General features: G+C 45.9%; 1 protein-coding gene across 1 annotated transcript in view; it reads left to right on the plus strand.

Annotated features, from left to right (window-relative positions):
- Nucleotides 1-22710, plus strand: part of NTSR1 (neurotensin receptor 1) — a 119425-nt gene extending 96715 nt beyond the window's left edge. Inside the window, exons 3-4 of the mRNA XM_066626414.1 lie at nt 21579-21669; nt 22464-22710. Of these exons, the coding sequence (XP_066482511.1) occupies nt 21579-21669; nt 22464-22710 (338 nt within the window). The remainder of the gene's footprint in view (nt 1-21578; nt 21670-22463) is intronic.
- Nucleotides 22711-24174: the final 1464 nt, after the last annotated feature.

Genomic DNA, 24174 nt, shown 5'->3' on the forward strand with positions numbered 1-24174 from the left:
AGCCCAATTTTCTTGTGGGCTGCCCTTTCAGCAGTGCCACTTCAGCACTGCTCAGCAGCTGAGAGCCAGATAAAAAGCTTCTGCGGGCCACTTCCAGCCCCTGGCCTTATGCTTGACATCCCTGACCTAGGATAACTATCCTAGTACATGTTACTGTTTGAGTTTGTGCTGAGGTTTGAAATAGACGTGTGCAAACTGAATTATGTATATCTATCATGTTAAGTACAGTAATTGTAATATCAAATCTATCCTGAATCTATCAGTATTGAAATCATATTGTATTTGATAATGGGCTTAAAATAGTTAATCAATGAATGAAGCAGAAGCTCTTTAATTGCATGGCAGTCCTAAATGAAATTAATTTCAAAACCAAACTCTGGAGAAAATGGGAGTATTGGATTTTGTGATACAATTGCATTCAGCATGACCACTTGCTATTCATTACTGACAATTCAGCTCCACTTATATAATTGAACATACTATCAATTATAATTTATAGAATTCTAGCTTGACTCACCAGCTACTACTATTGCTCTTCAATCTAATACCTCAGCCTGACTGAGTCCATCACAGCAATTGTAGAACTTCACTGATTTCTCGTAGTTACCTATATCTATGGCATTCATCTTCACTCCTTCAAATTAGAAAAGTTTGCCAACTTTGCTTTTGCCCATGAAATAGTTGCCTTTGAAGCAAATTACCACTGGGGGGGGGGGATTTCCAGCATGAAAATAGCACATGGGGAATGAGTGGACTTCCTCCTATCTACACATCCTAGTTCCAGTGTTGTTTGTCCCCAGTGCTGCTATAAGCCCCATTGGAAAGTGTGAGACTTCAGCTGAGGTCAGCCTTCAGGATTGTGGCGTAAGGCCAGTTGGCTAGAATGAGCTTACTTCTCAGTAAATGTGTACAGGCTTTTGCTGAAAAATATCCATAGAATTTTACAGCATGCCTGAAAGAAAAATAATCTTAAAATCTCATTCTGTTATTTCGGTAACTGCACAGGATTGGTTTTTTCCACCTCTGTTAGCTTTATGTAATTCTAAGTTCTGAAGAAACTGTAATGTCATAGTTGAAATCCTTAAAGAAACACAAGCATCTCCAGGATAGCAAAACCATGTCTTCCTCTCTCTCATGCACAAATGAGATTCACTCAATCTAAGCTTGGTGGCTAACTGTTTTAGGATCAAATTACAACATTCCTTCTCCCACAAAATCGATGAACAGACACAGTGCTATAACCAACTTACTGGCACAGCAATAAATCCCAGAGCCTTTTATTTTCCCAGGACTTGTTGGGAAAGACAACAAGGCTGAATTCATATGCTAAAAAGTTACATGCATTTCTCTCTCATGGGCTGGTGATCCAAGAAAAAAGGGAGAATTTAGGGGTGCAGCAACTACCTGAAATTCTTGTTTCTGGGAATAAAAATTGCACCTCCCCTTTACCTGCTTGCTGGGGATAAGGCTGCAAGGCCTATCCCAAGAGTGAGAGCTTGTGGACCCTGGCAACTGCCCCAACAATGATGAACCTGGCTGGAAAGAGGAAAACAGTCTTGCCTGCCCAGATTGACTTTGTGAGCTGACTGATCATGTGCCTCTGCCCTCCAGCTGCTCACCAAGAACAGAAGCTATCAGTGTGCTTGTAATGAGTTTTGCTGATTTTTCTATGCAAGTTATCACAAATTCCTCTGGCTGCCGTGAATTTAGCTGCTCTGTTGCCACAGTGGAACTGGGCAGCCTTAAATTAAGCAGCCGAGTATAATTTTGAAGACTTCTGCTGTTAAATTGCAATGTCCGTGAGCAACTTTGGTTGCATTAAACCACTAAATCTTTGCCCAAACCCCCAGGGTTCTATCAAATCACAGCACGTGACTGTGTATTGGTTATGCAGTTCACAAACCTTTCATTGGAAGCACAATCGTTTGCTGCTTATGAATATGATAAAGACAACTGCAGAAAAACAATACTCTCCTTTTATTTTAATTCACTGCTTTGCATCTAACTTTGTGCAAGCTTCCACGTTCACTGAAAACTCCTTGGAATGCCTTCTGTCTGTGACTCAGTATCTGTTCTCCAGAGGAAGGATGAATATTTGAATGCCCTTCTTGACCCTTGAGTGCCCTTCTATAATATTCATTATATTTCTCATTGCTGGCATGTGAACACCTGCTAACAGGGCAAAGAGGCACCTTTTAAAGTCGCATCCTCTTATATTTAGCAGGGGGAGAGGAACTTTACCCCAGCATGCTGTTTATTGCTGATGTCTCTCTTCCTAGGCATCTTCCATTTGAGGACAGGAAACCATTTACTGATTTATTTTTGCTATGTAAACTACTTTGTGAACTGCTTGTTTTATTAAAAATCAGAATACAGGTTGAGTCTTGTTATTCACCCTTGTCACCTTGCCCAGAATGGATTTTGCCATCCACATGAGTTCTGGGAATTCACGGCCCCCTATCTCTCACACCAGAGATGCCACTGGTGAACATCAAAGCACCCAGTCCAAATATCTGGTGGATTGTGACACCACTGATAATAATAACAATAACTCCTTTTTAAAAAAAAATAATAGTTCATTAAAAGATATAATACATGAGATAATAATTTTAGAAAAGGAAAACATTTTTTCTTTCTTCTAGGCAGGCATTTTCTCTCTAACAAATCAAATTTTTCTTCTTCTATTATTATTATTATTATTATTATTATTATTATTATTATTATTATTATTATTATTGACAGTATTTATATACCACTTTTCAACTAAAAGTTCACAAAGCGGTTTACAGAGAAAAAAATCAAATAACTAATGGCTCCCTGTCCCAAAAGGGCTCACAATCTAAAAAGATGCAAAAGAACACCAGCAGACAGCCACTAGAAAAGACACTGCTGGGGTGAGGTGCGCTAGTTACATAAGAACATAAGAACATAAGAACAGCCCCACTGGATCAGGCCATAGGCCCATCTAGTCCAGCTTCCTGTATCTCACAGCGGCCCACCAAATGCCCCAGGGAGCACACCAGATAACAAGAGACCTCGTCCTGATGCTCTCCCCTACATCTGGCATTCTGACTTAACCCATTCCTAAAATCAGGAGGTTGCACATACACATCATGGCTTGTACCCCATAATGGATTTTTCCTCCAGAAACTCGTCCAATCCACTTTTAAAGGCGTCTAGGCTAGACGCCAGCACCACATCCTGTGGCAAGGAGTTCCACAGACCAACCACACGCTGAGTAAAAAAATATTTTCTTTTGTCTGTCCTAACCCGCCCAACACTCAATTTTAGTGGATGTCCCCTGGTTCTGGTATTATGTGAGAGTGTAAAGAGCATCTCCCTATCCACTCTGTCCATCCCCTGCATAATTTTGTATGTCTCAATCATGTCCCCCCTCAAGCGTCTCTTTTCTAGGCTGAAGAGGCCCAAACGCCGTAGCCTTTCCTCATAAGGAAGGTGCCCCAGCCCCGTAATCAGCTTAGTCGCTCTCTTTTGCACCTTCTCCATTTCCACTATGTCTTTTTTGAGATGCGGCGACCAGAACTGGACACAATACTCCAGGTGTGGCCTTACCATCGATTTGTACAACGGCATTATAATATTAGCCGTTTTGTTCTCAATACCCTTCCTAATGATCCCAAGCATAGAATTGGCCTTCTTCACTGCCGCCGCACATTGGGTCGACACTTTCATCGACCTGTCCACCACCACCCCAAGATCTCTCTCCTGATCTGTCACAGACAGCTCAGAACCCATCAGCCTATATCTAAAGTTTTGATTTTTTGCCCCAATGTGCATGACTTTACACTTACTGACATTGAAGCGCATCTGCCATTTTGCTGCCCATTCTGCCAGTCTGGAGAGATCCTTCTGGAGCTCCTCACAATCACTTCTGGTCTTTACCACTCGGAAAAGTTTGGTGTCGTCTGCAAACTTAGCCACTTCACTGCTCAACCCTGTCTCCAGGTCATTTATGAAGAGGTTGAAAAGCACCGGTCCCAGGACAGATCCTTGGGGCACACCGCTTTTCACCTCTCTCCATTGTGAAAATTGCCCATTGACACCCACTCTCTGCTTCCTGGCCTCCAACCAGTTCTCAATCCACGAGAGGACCTGTCCTCTAATTCCCTGACTGTGGAGTTTTTTCAGTAGCCTTTGGTGAGGGACCGTGTCAAATGCCTTCTGAAAGTCCAGATATATAATGTCCACGGGTTCTCCCGCATCCACATGCCTGTTGACCTTTTCAAAGAATTCTATAAGGTTTGTGAGGCAAGACTTACCCTTACAGAAGCCATGCTGACTCTCCCTCAGCAAGGCCTGTTCGTCTATGTGTTTTGAGATCCTATCTTTGATGAGGCATTCCACCATCTTACCCGGTATGGATGTTAGGCTGACCGGCCTATAGTTTCCCGGGTCCCCCCTCTTTCCCTTTTTAAAAATAGGCGTGACATTTGCTATCCTCCAATCTTCTGGTACCGTGGCTGTTTTGAGGGACAAGTTGCATACCTTAGTCAAGAGATCTGCAACTTCATTCTTCAATTCCTTAATAACTCTTGGGTGTATGCCATCAGGGCCCGGTGACTTATTGATCTTTAATTTATCAATGAGGTCTGAAACATCTTCTCTTTTAACCTCTATCTGACTTAACTCCTCGGTCAGGAGGGGCCGTTCGGGCAGCGGTATCTGCCCGAGGTCTTCTGCCGTGAAGACAGATGCAAAGAACTCATTTAATTTCTCTGCCATCTCTAAGTCTCCTTTTATCTCCCCTTTCCCTCCCTCACCATCCAGAGGGCCAACCGCTTCTCTGGCGGGTTTCCTGCTTCTAACATATTTGAAGAAGCTTTTATTATTCCCCTTAATGTTGCTGGCCATGCGTTCCTCATAGTCTCGCTTGGCCTCCCCTATCACCTTCTTACATTTCTTTTGCCACAGTTTATGTTCCTTTTTATTCTCTTCATTAGGGCAAGACTTCCATTTACGGAAGGAAGCTTCCTTGCCCTTCACAGCCTCTCTAACTTGGCTGGTTAGCCATGCGGGCACTCTCCTGGATTTAGTGGAACCCTTCTTTCTTTGCGGTATACACCTCTGCTGGGCCTCTATTACTGTTGTTTTAAGCAGCCTCCATGCACTCTGGAGAGACTGGACTCTTTTTACCCTCCCTTTCAACCTCCTTCTAACCAGCCTCCTCATTTGAGGGAAGTCTGCCCGTCGGAAGTCAAGGGTTTTTGTTAGAGATTTGCCTGGTATTCTTCCCCCAACGTGCACATCAAAACGGATCGCAGCATGATCACTGTTCCCCAATGGCTCAGTAACGTTTACGTCTCTAACCAGGTCCTGCGTACCGCACAAAATTAAATCCAGAGTCACCTGTCCTCTGGTGGGCTCCTTGACTAGCTGATCTAAGCCACAGTCATTTAGCACGTCAAGAAATCCGGTTTCCTTATCGTGACCAGAACACAAATTGACCCAGTCAATATGAGGATAATTGAAGTCCCCCATGATTACAACCCTGTCCTTCCTTGTCACCTCCCTGATCTGTTTCCTCATTTCAAGGTCCCCATCAGATTTCTGGTCTGGAGGACGATAGCACGCCCCCAGTATTACATCGCTGCACAAGCCTGGTAATTTAACCCACAGAGATTCTACGGTGGAGTCGGACCCACCTTCAATCTCTACTTTGCTGGATTCTATCCCTTCCTTAACATAAAGGGCCACCCCACCTCCAACACGCCCCTGCCTGTCCCTCCTGTAGAGTTTATAGCCCGGGATTGCGGTATCCCACTGATTCTCCGCATTCCACCAGGTTTCCGTTATGCCCACTATGTCAATATTTTCCCTTGTCACCAGACATTCCAGTTCTCCCACCTTTGCTCGTAGACTTCGGGCATTTGCATAAAAGCATTTATACACGGAATGCCCCAGGATGGGCTGCTTATTTGCTTCTTTGTCCCCGCATCCTCTCATTGTGCCAAACCGTCTATCACATCCCATCACCCCACCTTTCCCAATTTCTTCTCCTACCCTGCCTTTGTCTTGTTGTTCTCTAACCTCCCCATCCTCATCCCATAGGGATGAGGAGTCCCGAACCGGATGCCCCTCGGCTCCTGTCGGCCTTCCCCCAGGGATCAGTTTAAAAGCTGCTCTGCCACCTTTTTAATGTTATGCGCCAGCAGTCTGGTTCCATTCTGGTTCAAATGGAGCCCGTCCCTCTTGTACAGGCCCCGCTTGTCCCAAAACGTTCCCCAGTGCCTAACGAATCTAAACCCCTCCTCCCTACACCACCATCTCATCCACGCATTGAGACCCCTGATCTCCGCCTGCCTAGCTGGCCCTGCGCGTGGAACAGGTAGCACTTCAGAGAACGCTACCTTTGAGGTCCTGGCTTTCAGCTTCCTGCCTAAAAGCCTAAATTTGGCCTCCAGGACCTCCCAGCTACACTTGCCCACGTCGTTGGTGCCGACATGCACCACAGCCGCTACCTCTCCCCCAGCACTGTCTACTAGCCTGTCTAGACGAGAAGTGATGTCCGCAACCTTCGCACCAGGCAGGCAAGTCACCATGCGGTCCTCACATCCGTCGCAAACCCCCCTCTCTATGTTTCTAATAATTGAATCCCCCACTACAAGAAGCCCCCGACCCCCCTCCCGCCGAGGAGTATCCCGAGTGCGCTCGGATACGGGCCCATCCCCTGGAGAAGGGATCCCCCCTAGGGGATTGTTTCCCTCCTCTCCAGGATGACGTCCTCCAGTCCCGAGACTTCCCACCCGGGCAGCCAAGGAGCTGCACTCTCCCCTTGCTAAAAAGAGGAGCACCCACTTGAAAGAGTGCCTCTTACCCAGTGAGCAGGGGTTCTATTCCACATCTAGTTTAGATGACCCCAAATGTTCTTGCGGGTCAGGTGATGAATAAATACAAATTACTTTGCATTCATTTCTTATTTTCTAAGATTACCACCGTGTCCTGTTTAGCATGCATTTAAGAAAATCAGCAAGACATTCTTGGGGGAAAAAAGGATTAAAAAAAAATAAGAATAACATTAATATGATGTCTTAAAATCTAATTACAAATGGTGTATTGTAAGTAGAAGAAAGTGATAACTTGTCCAGGTGCACTCACTGAAGTATGAGCTTTTATCAGATTGGTTGCTTTCATGTCTTAGAACCATTTTTCACAATCATGATTGCTAAGAACTTAGAGCCCAATCCAAAATTTTGGCAGGCCTTGCTAAAACGATCCATGAGCTGCTGGAGATCTTTGGCAGAGTGGGTAGTGACAGCTGCATCGTCAGCAAAGAGGAAGTCACGAAGACATTTCAGCTGGACTTTGGACTTTGCTCTCAGTCTGGAGAGGCTGAAGAGCTTTCCATCTGATCTGGTCTGGAGATAGATGCCTTCTGTTGCAGTTCCAAAGGCCTGCTTCAGCAGAGCAGCAAAGAAAATCCCAAACAAGGTTGGTGCAAGAACACAGCCCTGCTTCACGCCGCTTCGGATGTCAAAGGGGTCTGATGTGAAGCCATAGAAGACAACAGTGCCCTTCATGTCCTTGTGGAAGGATCTGATGATGCTGAGGAGCCTGGGTGGACATCCAATCTTGGGGAGAATCTTGAAGTGGCCATCCCTGCTGACCAGGTCGAAGGCCTTCGTGAGATCTATGAAGGCTATAAAGAGTGGCTGTCATTGTTCCCTGCATTTCTCCTGCAGTTGTCTAAGGGAGAATACCATATCAGTGGTGGACCTGCTGGCTCGAAATCTGCACTGTGATTCTGGATAAACACTCTCTGCAAGTACCTGGAGTCTCTTTAGTGCAACTTGGGCAAACAACTTTCCTACAACGCTAAGGAGAGAGATGCCACGGTAGTTGTTGCAGTCACCCCTGTCACCTTTGTTCTTGTACAGCGTGATGATGTTTGCATCCCTCATGTCTTGAGGTACTTCATCTTCTCTCCAGCAGAGACAGAGGATTTCATGCAGCTCAGTAGCGATGATCTCTTTGCAGCACTTTAGGACTTCAGCAGGGATGCTGTCTTTCCCAGGTGCCTTGCCAAAGGCAAGGGAGTCCAGGGCCACGTGAAGTTCTTCTAGGGTTGGTTCACTGTCAAGCTCCTCCAGCAAAGGCAGGCACTCAATGTTGTTCAGCGCTTCTTCTCCAGCAGCTCATGGATCGTTTTAGCAAGGCCTGCCAAGATTTTGGACTGACAATCAGCCTAAAGAAAACACAGGTCATGGTTCAGGAAGTGGACTCACCTCCCTGCATTACAATCTCTGCGCATGAACTGGAGGTTGTCCATGACTTAGTGTACCTTGGCTCAATGATCTTCAACACTCTATCTCTCGATACTGAGCTAAACAAATGCATCGGTAAAGCAGCTACCATGTTTTCCAGACTCACAAAGAGAGTCTGGTCCAACAAGAAGCTGACAGAACATACCAAGATCCAGGTCTACAGAGCTTGCGTCCTGAGTACACTTCTGTACTGCAGCGAGTCATGGACTCTTCGTTCACAACAGGAGAGGAAACTGAACGCTTTCCACATGCGCTGCCTCCGGCGCAACCTCGGCATCACCTGGCAGGACAAAGTTCCAAACACAGTCCTGGAACGTGCTGGAATCCCTAGCATGTATGCACTGCTGAAACAGAGACGCCTGCGTTGGCTCGGTCATGTCGTGAGAATGGATGATGGCCGGATCCCAAAGGATCTCCTCTATGGAAAACTCGTGCAAGGAAAGCACCCTACAGGTAGACCACAGCTGCGATACAAGGACATCTGCAAGAGGGATCTGAAGGCCTTAGGAGTGGACCTCAACAAGTGGGAAACCCTGGCCTCTGAGCGGCCCGCTTGGAGGCAGGCTGTGCAGCATGGCCTTTCCCAGTTTGAAGAGACACTTGCCAACAGTCTGAGGCAAAGAGGCAAAGAAGGAAGGCCCATAGCCAGGGAGACAGACCAGGGACAGACTGCACTTGCTCCCAGTGTGGAAGGGATTGTCACTCCCAGATTGGCCTTTTCAGCCACACTAGACGCTGTGCCAGAACCACCTTTCAGAGCGCGATACCATAGTCTTTCGAGACTGAAGGTTGCCAATACAATACAATAGAGCCCAATCCTGTAGTCCACGACACGGCTCTGTGCCACAGGCCACAGTCACAAACGTGCTGTAAGGCATGTTTGTGGGGCTCACTGCCAGGCTCCCACGAGTGTTAGCCCAGCGCTGGCCAGTGCTGGGCTAGCGCCGGTTGGTGGCCCAAGTTCCGCGGCTCGACAGTCTCCCAGACAGCCGGGCTGTGGAACGGGAGGTGGGGGTGGGGGCATGGGAGAGGCATTCTGGAGAGTGGGGAGGCCAGTGGGGGCAGGCAGGAGGTGTGCCAGGGGGCGGGGAGGAGGTGTGCCAGGAGGGCAGGCGGGAGACTTATTGAGGAGGGAGAGAGGCAGATCCGTGGGGCTTTGTTCTGCAGGATCCAGGGCACTCATGGAGGGCTGCGCGTCCTACACAAGTGGCTTTACTTTAGTGCCGACCTTTTGGTCGGCGCTAAAGAGAGTAGCCCCACTGCAGGGCTGCTTCCCTTAATCGGGGAAAGGGGACAAACGTCCCCTTCTCCCAAGGAGCCTCCTGCTGTAGCACAAGAGGCGCAGGATTTGGCGGCAGCCCTCCACGGAGCCAGCTCAGGGTTGGGCTGCCCCTCTCTAAATCAGTGGCATCACTAGCAGGAGTGCAAAGCACCAAGTTTTGCAGGGAGCCTCACCGCAGCATGCAAGTAGCTCCTCCCTCTCCCCTCCTGGGCAGGGGGAGCAAAATCGAAGGAGAGAGGAAGGGGCCGTTTGCAAATCGCAGTGAGGCTCCCTGCAAAACCTGGTGCTTTGCACCCCCTCTAGCTACACCATCGCTCTAAATAAAAGCTGAGAAGCTAGGAATTCTGATTATCGGCAACTGAAAATTCTGCAAGTTATTGTATGTAGTCAATGGTGCAATCTTGCCCTGATTTTGCTCTTCCTGTTAGGGTGCACCCATAGCTGAGACATATACAGTTACTTTCATGCATTTTTAAATAAGCCCCTTATCAGGGGCTTAACACACAGAACTTTCCACATCGAAGTGACTAATGTGCAGAACACCTGGGGGAGTAATTTTCATGGAAACCATCATCAAGTAGCAAAAAAGCAAATTCTCCTTGCTTTTTGGAGATTTTTCAGGGATCAATGCTAAAGGAATGAAAGTGTTTGCCTATTAAGGAACCATTGACCTGAAAAGACTTCATTTGTCTACACATTCCTGATTGGCTACGGTCACGTGTCTGATTGTATCAGGAAGCAATACCCCCATTCTAAACCGTTTTCATTGAGCCAGCACATAGCCAAATCTGCTTAGCTCTGGAGCATTGTGGCGTCATTGCATTTATGACAGAATCCCTGATTGGCTGGGACAATCACATGAAGGTGGAAGAAGGGGATCGGACAAATTTCTGGAGGAAAAATCCATCACGGATTACAAGCCATGATGTGTATGTGCAACATCCTGATTTCAGAAATGTGCTATGTCTGAATGCCAGATGCAGGGGAGGGCAGCGTGTTCCCTGTGGCATTTGGTGGGCCACTGTGAGATACATGAAGCTGGACTAGATGGGCCTTTGGCCTCATCCAGTGGGGCTGTTCTTAAGCCCTCAAATAGGCAAGATGGAGGAAGTAGTAGCAGGGCAGAAGCAGAACAAGGAAACAGTGGCTGTGAGCAGGCATGAAAAGAGGTGAACATTCTCCAAAGAAAGTGTTTTTAAGAATATGCTGTGGGGACATCACCATCCCCCCTCCCCAGATTTTCAGCATTGACTGGCAGTGGCTCTCCAGGGTTCCAAGCAGGGAGTCCTTCTCTGCTGTAACTTAGAATGTTACTGGGAAGCCCTCATTACTGGGAGGGCTGTACCAACGTGATGCTGCCTGACCAGGCTTAGGACGTAAAGGATGTTGTGCCAACATCAGGGTACCTTCAGTGTGGCTTCCAAACACACTTATGGGCCGTTAGTCTTTAGTAGGAAAGGCAGCAGATAAATCTTTAAGTAAATACATCTCAAATGAACATAAAAGAGCTCTCTCATCACTAGCTCTCTGCAGCCTGATTCATATGTTGCCGAAGCGGCCATTTCTGCATGTCTGGATTCAATGTCAGTCCTGTTCAATTTTAATAAGCAAATCAAGTGGGATAGATGGACTATGGGAAGTTCTCACATCAGTGCCCTATCTTCCTGGGAGGCTCACAGTACTATCACAGAAACTTCTTATGTGACCCTTGTGATTCTGTTATTCAGACATAGCTGGTACAATTGTGGGGACCAGTCACGAAGGAGTTGGGTCCATGTGTTCTGGCAACATATGAATCAGCCCTAATTCTGAGGGCAACAGGTGTAGCACTTGAAAGATTTAAACCTTGAAGGGCCAGATACCATAAGCCTTGGGGATTAGAGGGTTCATGCTTTTTTCTTCTTCTCCTGCACTTTATTCCCCAGGCTATTTATGCAGATACAATTCTCCCCCCCCCCCCACCACCACCCAAGTTATCAGCTTGTGCCAGTTTGTGAACTGAGCCCATCTGGCACAATTAAACAAGTTAGTCTGCCAGTGATTGGAGTCCTTCTGCTCAGTTGCCAATGCCAACCAAGTGGGATAGTTCAAAGAGCTCCACAGGGTGGAATTGACTTTCTAAATCCTTTTGAATATGCCTTTGCTTTCCCTTGAAGTGGTTGAGTAGTTAACTGTTCCTGTATTCATCCCCAAGAATACTCTGTAGACTATTTTCTACATATACATTACCATCTAACAATGGATGCCCACAAGGAGCTCACAGTCTAATCACCCAATCCTACTGGCCTAGTTACAACAGCAGAACAGAATTCCTCTCTCACTACAGGCCATACAGCAGTGCATGCAGCGTGCCACTTATAGGCATTTTGAACCCACTGCTGCAAATGGTGACCTGCTCTGGAGCATGTGAGCTGGCATGGGAGAGTGGATTTTGAATAGGGAGAGGGAGGAACTGGGTATTTTGGGAGATGCCTTCTGATCACCACTCCACCATAGGATGCAGTGCACACTCCATTGGCAACATTGAATTGTGTAGACTGGTGAGAGATAGGACTGGGGCCAAAGTTGCATTCTTTGAAGATTTTCACACCATATCATGCCGCCTCCCAAATTGCCAAATAGCATACTGCAGGACGGGGGAGCAAATATTCAAACCATTGTTGTTGTTGTTTACTAATTTCTATCCTGCCTTTCTACCAGGGCATTCGAGGTATCTTGCTGCCCTAAAATTATGAACAGCATCATCATACAACTAACATCAAAACCCAAAACACACTTATCAATCAATGCTGCATTAAAGCAGCAGATTAAACATCCAATTAAAATCAGCAGCTGACATTAAATCCTGAATCAAGAAGAACACAATTCCAAAAAGACTGCTGATTGAAAATGGCCTTCACTGCCTGTCTGAAAACAGGCAGCACTGGCACTAGATGTACTTCTCAGGAGGATATTTCAAATCTTGAATGCCATCATTGAGAAGATCCTGTTCTGGTTACCAACCCATCATACATCCAACCGTAAGTGGTGGGGAGGGGGGGGTGGAAGTGTGGAGTGAAATAGAATTCTCAGGAAGGCTTCTGGGGAGGAGACAATTTTTCAAATAATAATATAATAATAATATACAGTATTTATATACCGCCTTTCTTGGTCTTTATTCAAGACTTTATTCAAGGCGGTTTACATAAGCAGGCTTATTAAATCCACGCAGGGATTTTTACAAATTGAAAGAAGGTTCTTTCTTTCAGGAACCACTACATTCAAGGTGTTACACTCCGATCTGGTTTAACATTCTGGCCTCCATCCTCCCACGCTCCGAGCAGATGGAACAGCTCAGCTGCAGCTTGCCAGCTGCTTCAAGGTCGCACGGTGCCGGTGGCCTCGAACTGGCGACCTTGTGGATGTTAATCTTCAGGCAAATGGAGGCTCTACCCTCTAGACCAGACCTCCAGCCCTGCACCCCTGTTTTCAGTTTAGGCCAACTTAAATATGTCTCCATTTTTTTCTGCAAGCTTTCTTGTCAGGCCTGCAGAAAAGGCAACTCACCATGCCAGTGGCTGCCCATCAACCATATACTTGGCCACTCGAAACCTACACACTTGGTTTTTGCAGTCCTGAGCAGGAAAGAAGCAACAGCACTGGGTTTATTGATCACCTGGTGGAGTGGGCTGCATTTGGCCTGAGCACATGGTACAAGCTTCGGTTAACATGTACTCGCTGATTTAACTAAGAGAAGAATCCCATCTGCATCAGAATGCACTGCAGGTCATTCCATGCAGGTGTCAAGGTTTGAAAGGTATCGAACCTGTTTTTGATGGTGACTTCCTGGTTATGGACTACTCTCCCCATTGATGCTCATCTGGTTTAGTACTTCCTGTTTTGGCTTTTAGATATCAGATAGTTTGTTTTATTTTCAGAGCTTTTAGAGAAAGATGTCTTCTCTGCTGGTAACTTCTGGGTTCAAATTTTGGGTTCTGGGTTCAAATTTGGGGGGAGGGGAAAAAGTGGGGGGGGAAAGAAAGTTAATGCTGGCTTTTTTCTTCTCAAGTCTTACCCTTTTCACCACTGCTGCTGGTGGCCCACCCATGACACCAACTGAAAGATTTTCGTCAAGTAGAAAGTTAGGGGAATCTTCCAGTACTCCAGCTGAAATGTCCAGAGTATATGACTCATGGGAAATGAGGCTGCCATGGAAGAACTTTAAAGAGGACTGGGTTGAAAGGGATCCAACTGAAGTGTGTACGTGTGAGGGGAGGACCTTACAACAAGTACAGTTAATTGCATGTTTCATTCAGTTTTTAAAACTCTAATAGCAGTGTGATTGCATGGAAGTTTGCAAAATTACCATAAATATCTTACTAATTGATTACTCATTTACTGAGTCACGGCAACAAGTCAAATATACAGATCTAAAGCTTTTTGGATTGCAAAGAAATCTGTCAAAGACCCCAAAAAAGCGTTCAAAAGTATAAATCTTTCCCAAACCATCTCATTGCCTTCTTAGGTTCTTGTTGGCCCAATTCTCTGTCCACTCTCTCACTGGCATAACTAGGATTGTGCCAGTGGAGGATACTTTATGGCTGGAGAAAGGTAAGTGGCAAATTTGCTTCTGCCCAAGTAATTTGCTCAAACTATTTATCATGTTTACCAGATTTTATCATGAACATGATAAAATCCAGTCTCACAAGAATCTCACTGTCTAATTTGAGTTGTGCAGTACCCATTATGTCGGGAGAGATCTTGTATTTTGCTTCTTTTTGTTCTGTATCACAAGGATGCTAAAACAGCAGGAGTCCTGTAGAAGGTGTTAGCAGTTGTCTAACTGATTCAGGAGTGTCCAAAGTTTTTGGCAGGAGGGCCACATCACCTCTCTGACACTGTGTTGGGGGCAGGGGGAAAAAAGAATTAATTTACTTTTAAAATTTGAATAAATTTACATAAGTTTACATAAGTGAATATATTAAAGATGAACTTATATGAATGAATGAAGGTCTTGCAATAGCTCAAGGCCTATAAAAGGCCTTGCACAAAGCAAGGCTGGCCTTTTCTTTGCTCCCCTACTGTATCATAGATGTGAAACAGTAAGCAGTGGAGGGAGCCCTCATCCCACAGCTCACATGAGAGATCGAACAGTTGCCCTCACGCTGAGAGCAGTTGCGTTGGGCCATTGCAGGCTCCAACAAATCTCTGGAGGGCCAGAGGCTCATTGGAGACTGGGGGTTCCCTGAGGGCTGCATTGAGAGGCCTCAAGGGCCGCAAGTGGCCCCAGGGCTGGGGTTTGGGCACCCCTGGTCCGAATAAACAGCCATGGACTTCCTAACAACAAAACACTCTTCCTTTGTTTACAACTTTCAGGACCATGGAGAGCAAAACATCAGGCTTGCAAATTTTCCAATTGCTTGCAGCACATCAAATGTTAGGTGCACCAAGATGCAGTGGCATGGCAAGGGGGGAGGCACAAAGCACTAAATTTTGCAGGGAGCTTCATTGCAACGTGCAAAAGGACCCTCCCCTTCAGAGTATTCTGTTTTCCTCCACCCTGGAATGGCTCCAAAGGGGGGGAAGAGGCCCTTGCACACTGCAGTGAGACTCCCTGCAAAATTTAATCCTTTGCATCCCCTCTGGTTATGCCACTGCTAGGATGTCTATAGTAGCAAGTCAAGCCACGGGGAAAAAAAACCCAGAAACAAATAAAGAAGTAATTTGAACCAACTGATGTTTGAAAATAATACTCTGCATTTGCACTGCAAAGGGAAGGGCTGTTGCTCAGTAGTACAGCATCTCCTTTTCGAGCAGAAGTTCCAGGTTCAATCCCTGGCAGCATCTTTTTCTTGACCCCTTTGATCTCCTTAGTGTCCAGCTTTAACCCTTGCCTTTCTTCCCCTTTTCCACACCAAACTGCTGTGCCGTGCCATTGGCCACTACACAGGATCCTTGCACACTCACTGATTTTCCCCATGTGTGCATGTTACTTTTTTACAAAGCACACTCACTAAAAGAAAGCAGTATCCTCTATTGCTATTGCATTTTCAGATGTTTAAATGCTTCGTATACATTATTGTGCTAGAGTTCATACAATGTGGGAGATGGGCAGGATGAGGCTGAGACTCACTTGCCTAAACCACCCAGGATGTTCATAGCAAATGTAAGATTTTAACTAGACTTCCAGATTCATCACTCAGCCTTGGGTAGCCCAGTCCTTTTGAGCACTTATGGTGGCAGATCTCCTGATCCACCGCCGTTAAGTGCCAGTGCAGTGCTGCAAAAAGCAGGATATTGTTGCAGGCTACTGGACCACCTGCACAAGCAACTGGAGGCCCCACACATGTGCAAACAGCTTACCCAAGCCATGCTAGAGCATGTAATTGGACAGCAGGAGTGATTTGGGAGAGGACTGGGGTGGGGAGCAGGGTGGAAAGGGGGCAGGAGGGGTTTGATCTCAGCAGCATTAGTACACACTAGTATCCTATCACTCTTTCCTGGCCTAGACCCACCCCTGAAGCTCCTTGGACTTGCACCATCTAAATATCTGGCTAGGTCCAAGAAGACCCATTCATGGCCAGGCAGCCTACCAGGAGATAAATAAAAAATATTTTTACCTACCTCACCCAGGCCATCTGTCACCCCACCACTGTAGGATACAGTGTGCACTCATTGGCACCACTGCATCACATAAACTGGTGAGGGATAGGACTGGGGCCTTAGAGCCCATCACAAACATGCTGTAAAGGATGCTTGTGACAGACAGCACCAGCCCAGCACTGGAACTGGCTCAGCACAAGTCCACACTGGGCCACCACTGGTGGAAGGCCAGCTAGATGTCACCCAGCACTCCATGGTGGAAGGATAAGTCGGGGTGGGGAGGGAGGGGGTCCAGGGTGGAGAAAGGCAGGGCAGAGGGAGGGGCAGGGCGGGAGGGGATGGGAGGGGATGGGTCCCAAGGAGCTTGGCTCCACCAAATCCAAGCCCCATGCAGTGTTAAGTAGCCGGAGCAGTTTAGTAGCCCCATTGTGGAGCTTCTTCCTTTACCCAAGGCAAGGAGACAAATGTCATCTTCCCCAACGAGTTGTTGGGAGCCACCAGCAGCTGCCTGGCATCCATTTGATGCAGTGGCAGCCATTTTGGTGCTGCAGCAGCCCCGGGCACCGGGCAGCTCAGGATTGGGCTGCCCATCACTCTGCTATATCAGCCTTTGAAGTTTTTATGTGGTTTCATCCATATGCCTGGTGCTTTACAGAAAAAAGTCAGGTCACTGCTGTAAGCTGCTTACAGGTTTCATTTGACAGCAGGGAGACAATAGAGGGGAGTGGAGGGGAAGAATCTGCAAATATTTAACTGAATTTAGGAAGGTTTAGTTAGCTGTACAGTTAAAATATTGGCATGTTTTTGGTGTGGGATTAAGGCGGAGTCTAAAATTCCGTGGGAAATTGGGTGTGGAGAAATGAATGCAATGGAGTGTAAGAGAGGTATTCTAAAGTCTTTTTCCCTTACCCAAAGGAAGGGGATGAATGTCCTCTTCCCCGAGGAGACATTGGGAGCCCCTGGCAGCTACCCAGTGTCCATTGCATGGAGTGGCAGCCATTTTGGGAAGACAGTCCCCAGCTTTCTGTATTTCTCTTTCAGTTGACCATATCCTTATTTTCTTTTTAAGGCATTTTTAAAAATGAAGGTGTCTTGCTTAGCTAGACTCCCTCATCGCTTGGCTCTGAAAAATAGACCTAGGACATAATCCAAAACTCCGGGCCGCATCCTCTCAGTGCATCCCACATAGTATATTGGGGAAGTCATTCAACCAGCAAGTTGCCTCGGAATGAGGATGTTGCTCCCAGTACCATAGCAAATGAAAAGAACTGGTCCCGAAATGGATGTACCTGCTCACTGGGAACAGACTCTGGCTTCACTCATGTCACATAATATAGGTCTCCCAAAGAACTATCCAATCTTCTCTTTCCACCAAGTGAACTTTTACTGGCATGGAATGAACCGCTGATGGTGTCCCTTGGGCATGAAATGCTATGACAAGCAACAGGAAATAGTGGTGCTAAAGAAAATCATATAGAGTGACAGTGAAGGCAAAAAGCTACTCAGTGGTTTCATCCTCTAGGTCTAGGAACACATATCAAGTACAGCAGGTAAACCAGACTGGTGCAGCTTTGCAGCATCCAAATTTTAAACTTACTTGGAAAATGCACTTTAGTAATCCATTCTGGAGGGTCCAATGAGACACCCCAATTAAATCATAATCTGGGGGGATAATTTATTTTTGGTCACTGTATTTATCACATGTAATTCTTGTCCCAAAGGAGCTCAGAATGGCTTAATGGGGTTGTTGCGTTTTAACCTCCCTTGAGTCATTGAGGCTTGCCCAAGATAGGGATGTGAGAAGCCTGCATTATTATTTATTTCTGCAGGCTCCAAAAGTGACAAGACACACTAGACAAGACAAGACTAGTGCTCCTCATCATTCCCACTCAAAGCATATATTTTTCTTCCATAGGGTTCCATGCAATCTTTTGTACAGACTTTTGTTGGGATGTGTTATCTCATCCCCATTTCTAAATGGGTCTGTCTCAGTGGCATAGCTAGAAGAGGTGCAAAGCACTACATTTTGCAGGGAGCCTCACCGCAGCATGCAAGGGGCCCCTTTCCCAAGTGGTGGGAGAAAAACAGAGGCATTCGCCTGGCTCCAAAGGAGAGGGGGAGGGGCCCCACACCCTGTGGAGCTTCCTGCAAAACTTAGCACGTTGCACCCCCTCTAGCTACACCACTGGTCTGTCTATTGCATTTGCACCTTGCTGGAAGGTGCAGCACTAGCTCAAGAGGCCAGTTGCTCCATTCACTTACCTCCTTGTTTGCATTCGGCCATGGAGTTGGTGAGGGCAGCTGGGATTGGGGACTCCTTGATGGTGCAAGCAATCTGTTTGCTCCACGTCAAGGGTCAAATGTGCTGTGCAAATCAGGTGCTTCCTCCCTGCTAGCCTGATTAAAAGGGGGAATGGGCAGAGATTACATTACCAAATGTGTGCCCGTCTTCTCATCCTGTGGATCTGAGTTATCTTGCTACCAGTCCTGCTTCTGAAACCACCTTAGTGGCTTGGAGTGTGCTCTCTTGGCATGCACCCAGCACCACATACCCATGTATACACATGGGTGTTCTGCCCGCATCAAGTAAAATAAAAAGAGACCCAGAATCACTGGTATTAACTGTATCAGGCAGTTAAGATCCACAAGTGAGTTCCTGGTTGGATTTCCATCTTACTCCTTTGTGCTTTGAAAAACAGCTGTGTGCAACATTTAAATCATCACACTAACCCTAACCAACAGCAATCCATTAAGCATCCAGAAACAGTATTGCTGAATCAGAACAGCCAACTAATAGGCTGACCTCCATTAGAAAGGAAGCGTTTTTGTTGTAACCCCATGCTTCAGAATGTCCTTCCCGAGTGAGAAATTCACATGACCCCTTCCTGCTGTGTTTTTGAATGACATTCTTTTGTCTGGCTGATTAATTTTATTGCTGTTTTCTGTACTGATGTACAGAAACGATGTACTGATGTACAATCTTTGTACACTGCTTTTACATTTCTATAAGAAGCATTTAAGGATTATTGAATACACAGATCCCTGTGTTCCAGAGGTATATTGATTTCAAGTGGTTGATTTAAACACTATATTATTTGGATTTAAATTTAAAACTATATTGCATACAATATATTACATACAATTTATTAATTACAAGAAGACTGTGCTGCTTGTGGGGGCCTGCTGACAGGAAAAAGGAGGACATTTTGTAGTCCAGGACACGAGGCTAAAAAAAGAGGACATGTCCTGGAAAAAGAGGATGCCCAGTCAGCCTGTCCCAGAAGCTCAGGGATACTACTGTTAAACATTGGAGGGGCTCCCAGGTTCCAGCACCACACCTCTGGCACCACCAGGACTGCAGCTTCTCTGCCAACCTCAGTGTTGCCAGGCAAAGGTGCACCCCGGTCATTGTCAGCTGACCCCACGTGCCAATCCCCACTCACCTGGACCTATGAAACTCTGTCTTCGGAGTTTGCTTATCAGTCAGTGCTACTCAACTCAAAGAGCAGTGTCAACACATGCTGGTGCCTTGCTACTGTCTCTGGAACTCTACCCTCAGCCTAGCCCTGACTACAACACTCCTACCACTGGCCCTTGGGCCCGGATCTGAGTTCACTGAACTGAACCTTGCCCATGTTGGACCATGTCCTTGTCTTAGTAGCCAGCAATCTGGAGCAAGCCCAGCTGAGTCCTGACTGTTGGAAAAGGGAGCTGAGTAATTCTAGGAAGCAAGGCAATCAGCAGAAGATTTCCCTTTTTCTGTGGAAAAAGAAAACTTACCCGGCTAGTTTTCTGCTATTAGTGAACACCCAGGAGCAGAGGCAGTTAAGGATTCAAAAAGATATACTTCTAGTTTACAATCATATACATGTTCCAAATTATCAGAGGCTGCTATAACCTAGAGAACTCTACAGCTGTATGGGTGTGAGGGGATGTTCACCAGCATTGGCTGTCTGCCATTGGGGACAGAACACAGACACCTGGTCAGGATGAGAGAGAGCAGGATGTTCAGGAAGGTAGGAAGTTGCATAGGGACACACCTCCTACAGGTACCACAGAGGGCAGGCAAGGTGTCTCAGGTGTCTGAAGAATTCCCCACCTCCTAGAGTTGTGCAGGCAGCATTGCATCCATACTCCAGCACTGATGACTATTGAATAAGTCCCACTTCTCAAGAGAGGTTGAGCATGGCTAAAAAGCTTAGGTTCCAATCCTATCCAATTTTCCAGCGCTGATGTAGCTATGCCAACAAGGCATGTACTGTATACTGCGGTGTGGGGAGTAGTCATGGAGGCCTCCTCAAGGTAACAGAACATTTGTTTACTTACCTTGGAGCTGCATTGCAGCTGCATTGGTACAGGAAAGCTGGATAGGATTGGGCCTATTAATAGGTGGGGAAGGGCTCATCTAGGAAGAGCTGGTCTCTAAGAGGCAGGGGTGACCAGATACAACGGAGGACAGAGTGCCTGAACATCTAACCATGGCATAGAAGAGGGAATTTTGGCAGGTGCCGCTCAACAGGGAAGGGTTTAAAAAGTTGCACCTGCCAAAATTCCCTCTTCTATGCCACGGTTAAAGGCTCAGGCACTCTGTCCTCCATTGTATCTGGTTGCCCTGCTAAGAGGTTACCATTGGGACGGGACAGCACACCTCTGAGATGTTATTTTTTGTGACATAACTTGATGAGAGCACAGTTTGAACCAATTCTAATACTCTGCTGGTGCTCTTTCATATTATTTAACCAAGTTTCAGACTTTTTAACACTGCTCTTTTCTCACATATTCCTGTTTGCCGTTTGTCAACATATTCCTGCCTGCTGGAACATGGGGTAGGACATTCTCAGCTGCAGCAGCCAACTTGAGAAACTCCTTTCTGTGAGAAGAATGGTTGACCAACCATCCTTTTCGTGGCTTTTAGAGGAACTGAAAAATTTTTCTGTTATACCAGGCTTTTTATTTGGTTTGAGCTTTTTTTTTTTTTTTTTTGATGCTGTGAGCATTTTAACTGCCTGTAGTTTTTTTTTTTTTTTTTCCTGGCTTGTTCTCATTCTGTATTTACTGTTTTTATACATTTGTTTTACATTGTGGCATTGCGGGCCCTAGTTTGGCCTGAAAAGCAGAATAAAATATTTTCATAAGTAAAATATTCATCTCTCCTTATGCCTGCCACCTTTTCTTTATGGCACATTCCAACTCCTTTATAAATTAGAAGTCGTTCCTGTTATTTCTATTACTATGTCATAGGTAGGTGAAAGATAAACATTTTTACATAGAATGCAGCAATGATCACAGACAACAGGTGAGCCTGCTTGTGCACTGGCAGTGAGATATTGACTCTGCTTTCTATAACACAGGGACCCAATCATCTCTTATCTTGCCTTTTGACTAGTCTCAAGACTGCTGGAGGCAATGATTTGTATATTTGTCCCTTGCAGGAGCTGTTGTGATTGCCTTTGTAGTCTGCTGGCTTCCTTATCACGTACGGCGACTTATGTATTGCTATGTGCCAGAAGACCAGTGGACAGAGTGAGTAATTTTATTTTGAACACCAATTGCAGATTTTGAACATTCATTGTAGCAATGCCACCCCATAGCCAACACTTGACTTCATGGGAGAAGATAGCAGTTGGAGAACCAAAAGTCCCCATCATCTTGGGTACCCTAGCTCGATGATACCTTAGACCTCCTCCCTCAAGGGGAGGACATGTATTCATGCCCTTCCAAGAGTGATTCTAACAGTGACTGAGTTGAGGTCATGTAGCCCCCAGTCCATCAGGCCTGCAGTCCGAAGGAAAACTTCCCTCCACTTAAAGGAGAACAAGCCAGACTGGCAGCTCAGGTGAGGACTGAATGTGCTCATTCACCATCCAAGACTGCTTGTTCTGAACATATGGTCTTCTTTACCTGCAGCAGGCTCTCAAAGGTCTGAATCAGATGTTAACTAACCCTTTTAAATGGAGATGGCAGGGACTGAACTTGGGACCTTCTCTACGGAGAACATCTTCCCCTGAGCTGTTGGCCCTATTAATGGATACAGTCAGTACAGGACAAGCAATTTGTTAATAATTTTGAAAGAGAAAATATTTCATCAGTACAACCTTTTTATGCCTGGGAAAGAAAATAGGTTTTTTCAATATCCTCCTCTTGCTCAAGCCCGCAAATCTCTAGATATACATAACTGTCTTGTATAAGGGGAAAATATGCAACTGTGCCTGAATTCCCATACACACTTGTTTTGTTAAATTCTGCCCCCCCCCCAAACAAGCGTTCCTGCTCAATTTAGATTTATTTATTTATTTATTTATTTATTTATTTATCAGCTTCCTTTATGACTTCTACCACTACTTCTACATGCTGACAAACATCCTCTTCTACGTCAGTTCAGCCATCAACCCGGTCTTGTACAACCTGGTGTCAGCCAACTTCCGCCAGATCTTCCTCTCCACGCTCCTGTGTGTGTGCCTGCCCTGGAGAAAGAAGAAGAGAGCCAAGTTCACCAGGAAATCCAACAGTATCTCCAGCAACCATACCTTCTCCAGCCAAGTCACCAGAGAAACCACATATTGAGACTTGAGCATCGCCAAGGAAGGGAAGAAGAAGCGGCTCAGTTCAAGACAAAATTGGAACTTGTGAAGAGAGCTGGACTGCTTCTCTACATGGCCAAATTCACCATAGCATGAATGTGTTTCGCTGGCTGTCATACAGTGGAACGGGTACTTGTCCGTTCCGCTGGTTAACTCTGGGGTTAAGTTAATGCATTGGCCGTTGCCTCTTGTGAGTAATGTCTCCATGTTTTGTAACTCTGGTCCATCCTAGGCATCCCTGTGAGCTCATCCAGGGAGCCACTGCATTTATGGAGTCCATGTTGGCCAAGCTTGAACGCCTCTTGTACCACAGTCTGTCATTGCTCAGTGTAGTAGTACCATGGACTCATTGCAAAGATTAAGAACACCTTTCCTGGTGATCCTGAGATTGTAAAATGATAGGGAGGCTTTGTTGGTGTGTGTTTTAGTGAAAAGGATGATGTTTTATGAGGGTTGGAGAGAACCAGATCTGACAAGTCTTTACAGAAAGAAGAATGTATCATGTAATAAAGAAGGGCATGCAATTCTCAGGGTCTTTACTGTATGTTTGGAATTAGGTCTGAACTCAGGTTCTGTTCAGAGTGTTTTGGGGAGCCAGTTGGCTCCACGTCAGTTCATCAGAGAGAATGCCTTGTGGTGTCCGCGGTGCCACCTTGGCTTTTGCCACAAAGAAAAACACTTCCTGCTGTTCGCCCAGAAAGCATCTTTTTCATTTTTCATGTGCCTGTCATGGCAGTGCCACCCTTCTGGTTCAAAACCTTCAGTTGGGGCTACAAGTATCTTTACAGGAAACAGCAGTGATGTTGGCAAAGGCGAGGATGCCAGCTGAGCAACAAGATACCTGCTTAAAAAGAAAGAGAGAAATAACGTGTATATTTTGTATACTATTGAAATGCATTTATGGGGAGGAAGGAGACATTCCATTTTGATCACTGATCAACTTTTGCTGCTAGATCTACAATACTACTTTTGTGCCAACAAGCTGCTAGATGCCATACAGAAGAGTGACAAGAGCTCAAAGAACTACCATCTTCAGCAGATGATCAAGAAGAAACAAGATGAGAGCTTAGAGAATTTTAGGTGACAGGTATGGGAAAAGTAGTAGAGGAGTAGGACAAGTGTGGCTGAAGAACTGCACCTTAAGGAGACATTTAAAAGAGGACAAAATGGTACAGAGAATGGAGTGGGAGGTGGACCGTTGTTAAGAGAAAGTTGCTGATCTGGAGGGACCTGTCACCTTAACCCAGAAGGATTCTTATTGTGTTTTTATGATGTTGTGTTCTTGGCAGTATATTGCAAACTGTTAAGCAGTAGATAAAAGCATGTGCCCCATATGTACATGTTGCAGAAGTTCAAGACATTTATATAAAGTTTCATCAACCAAAAAAAGGGGATAGGACAAGATGGACAAAAAGAGAACAGGAATAGCTGAAGACTTGGGGAAAGA

The sequence above is a fragment of the Tiliqua scincoides genome, chromosome 4 (assembly GCF_035046505.1).
Source record: "Tiliqua scincoides isolate rTilSci1 chromosome 4, rTilSci1.hap2, whole genome shotgun sequence".
Classification (NCBI taxonomy): Eukaryota; Metazoa; Chordata; class Lepidosauria; order Squamata; family Scincidae; genus Tiliqua; species Tiliqua scincoides.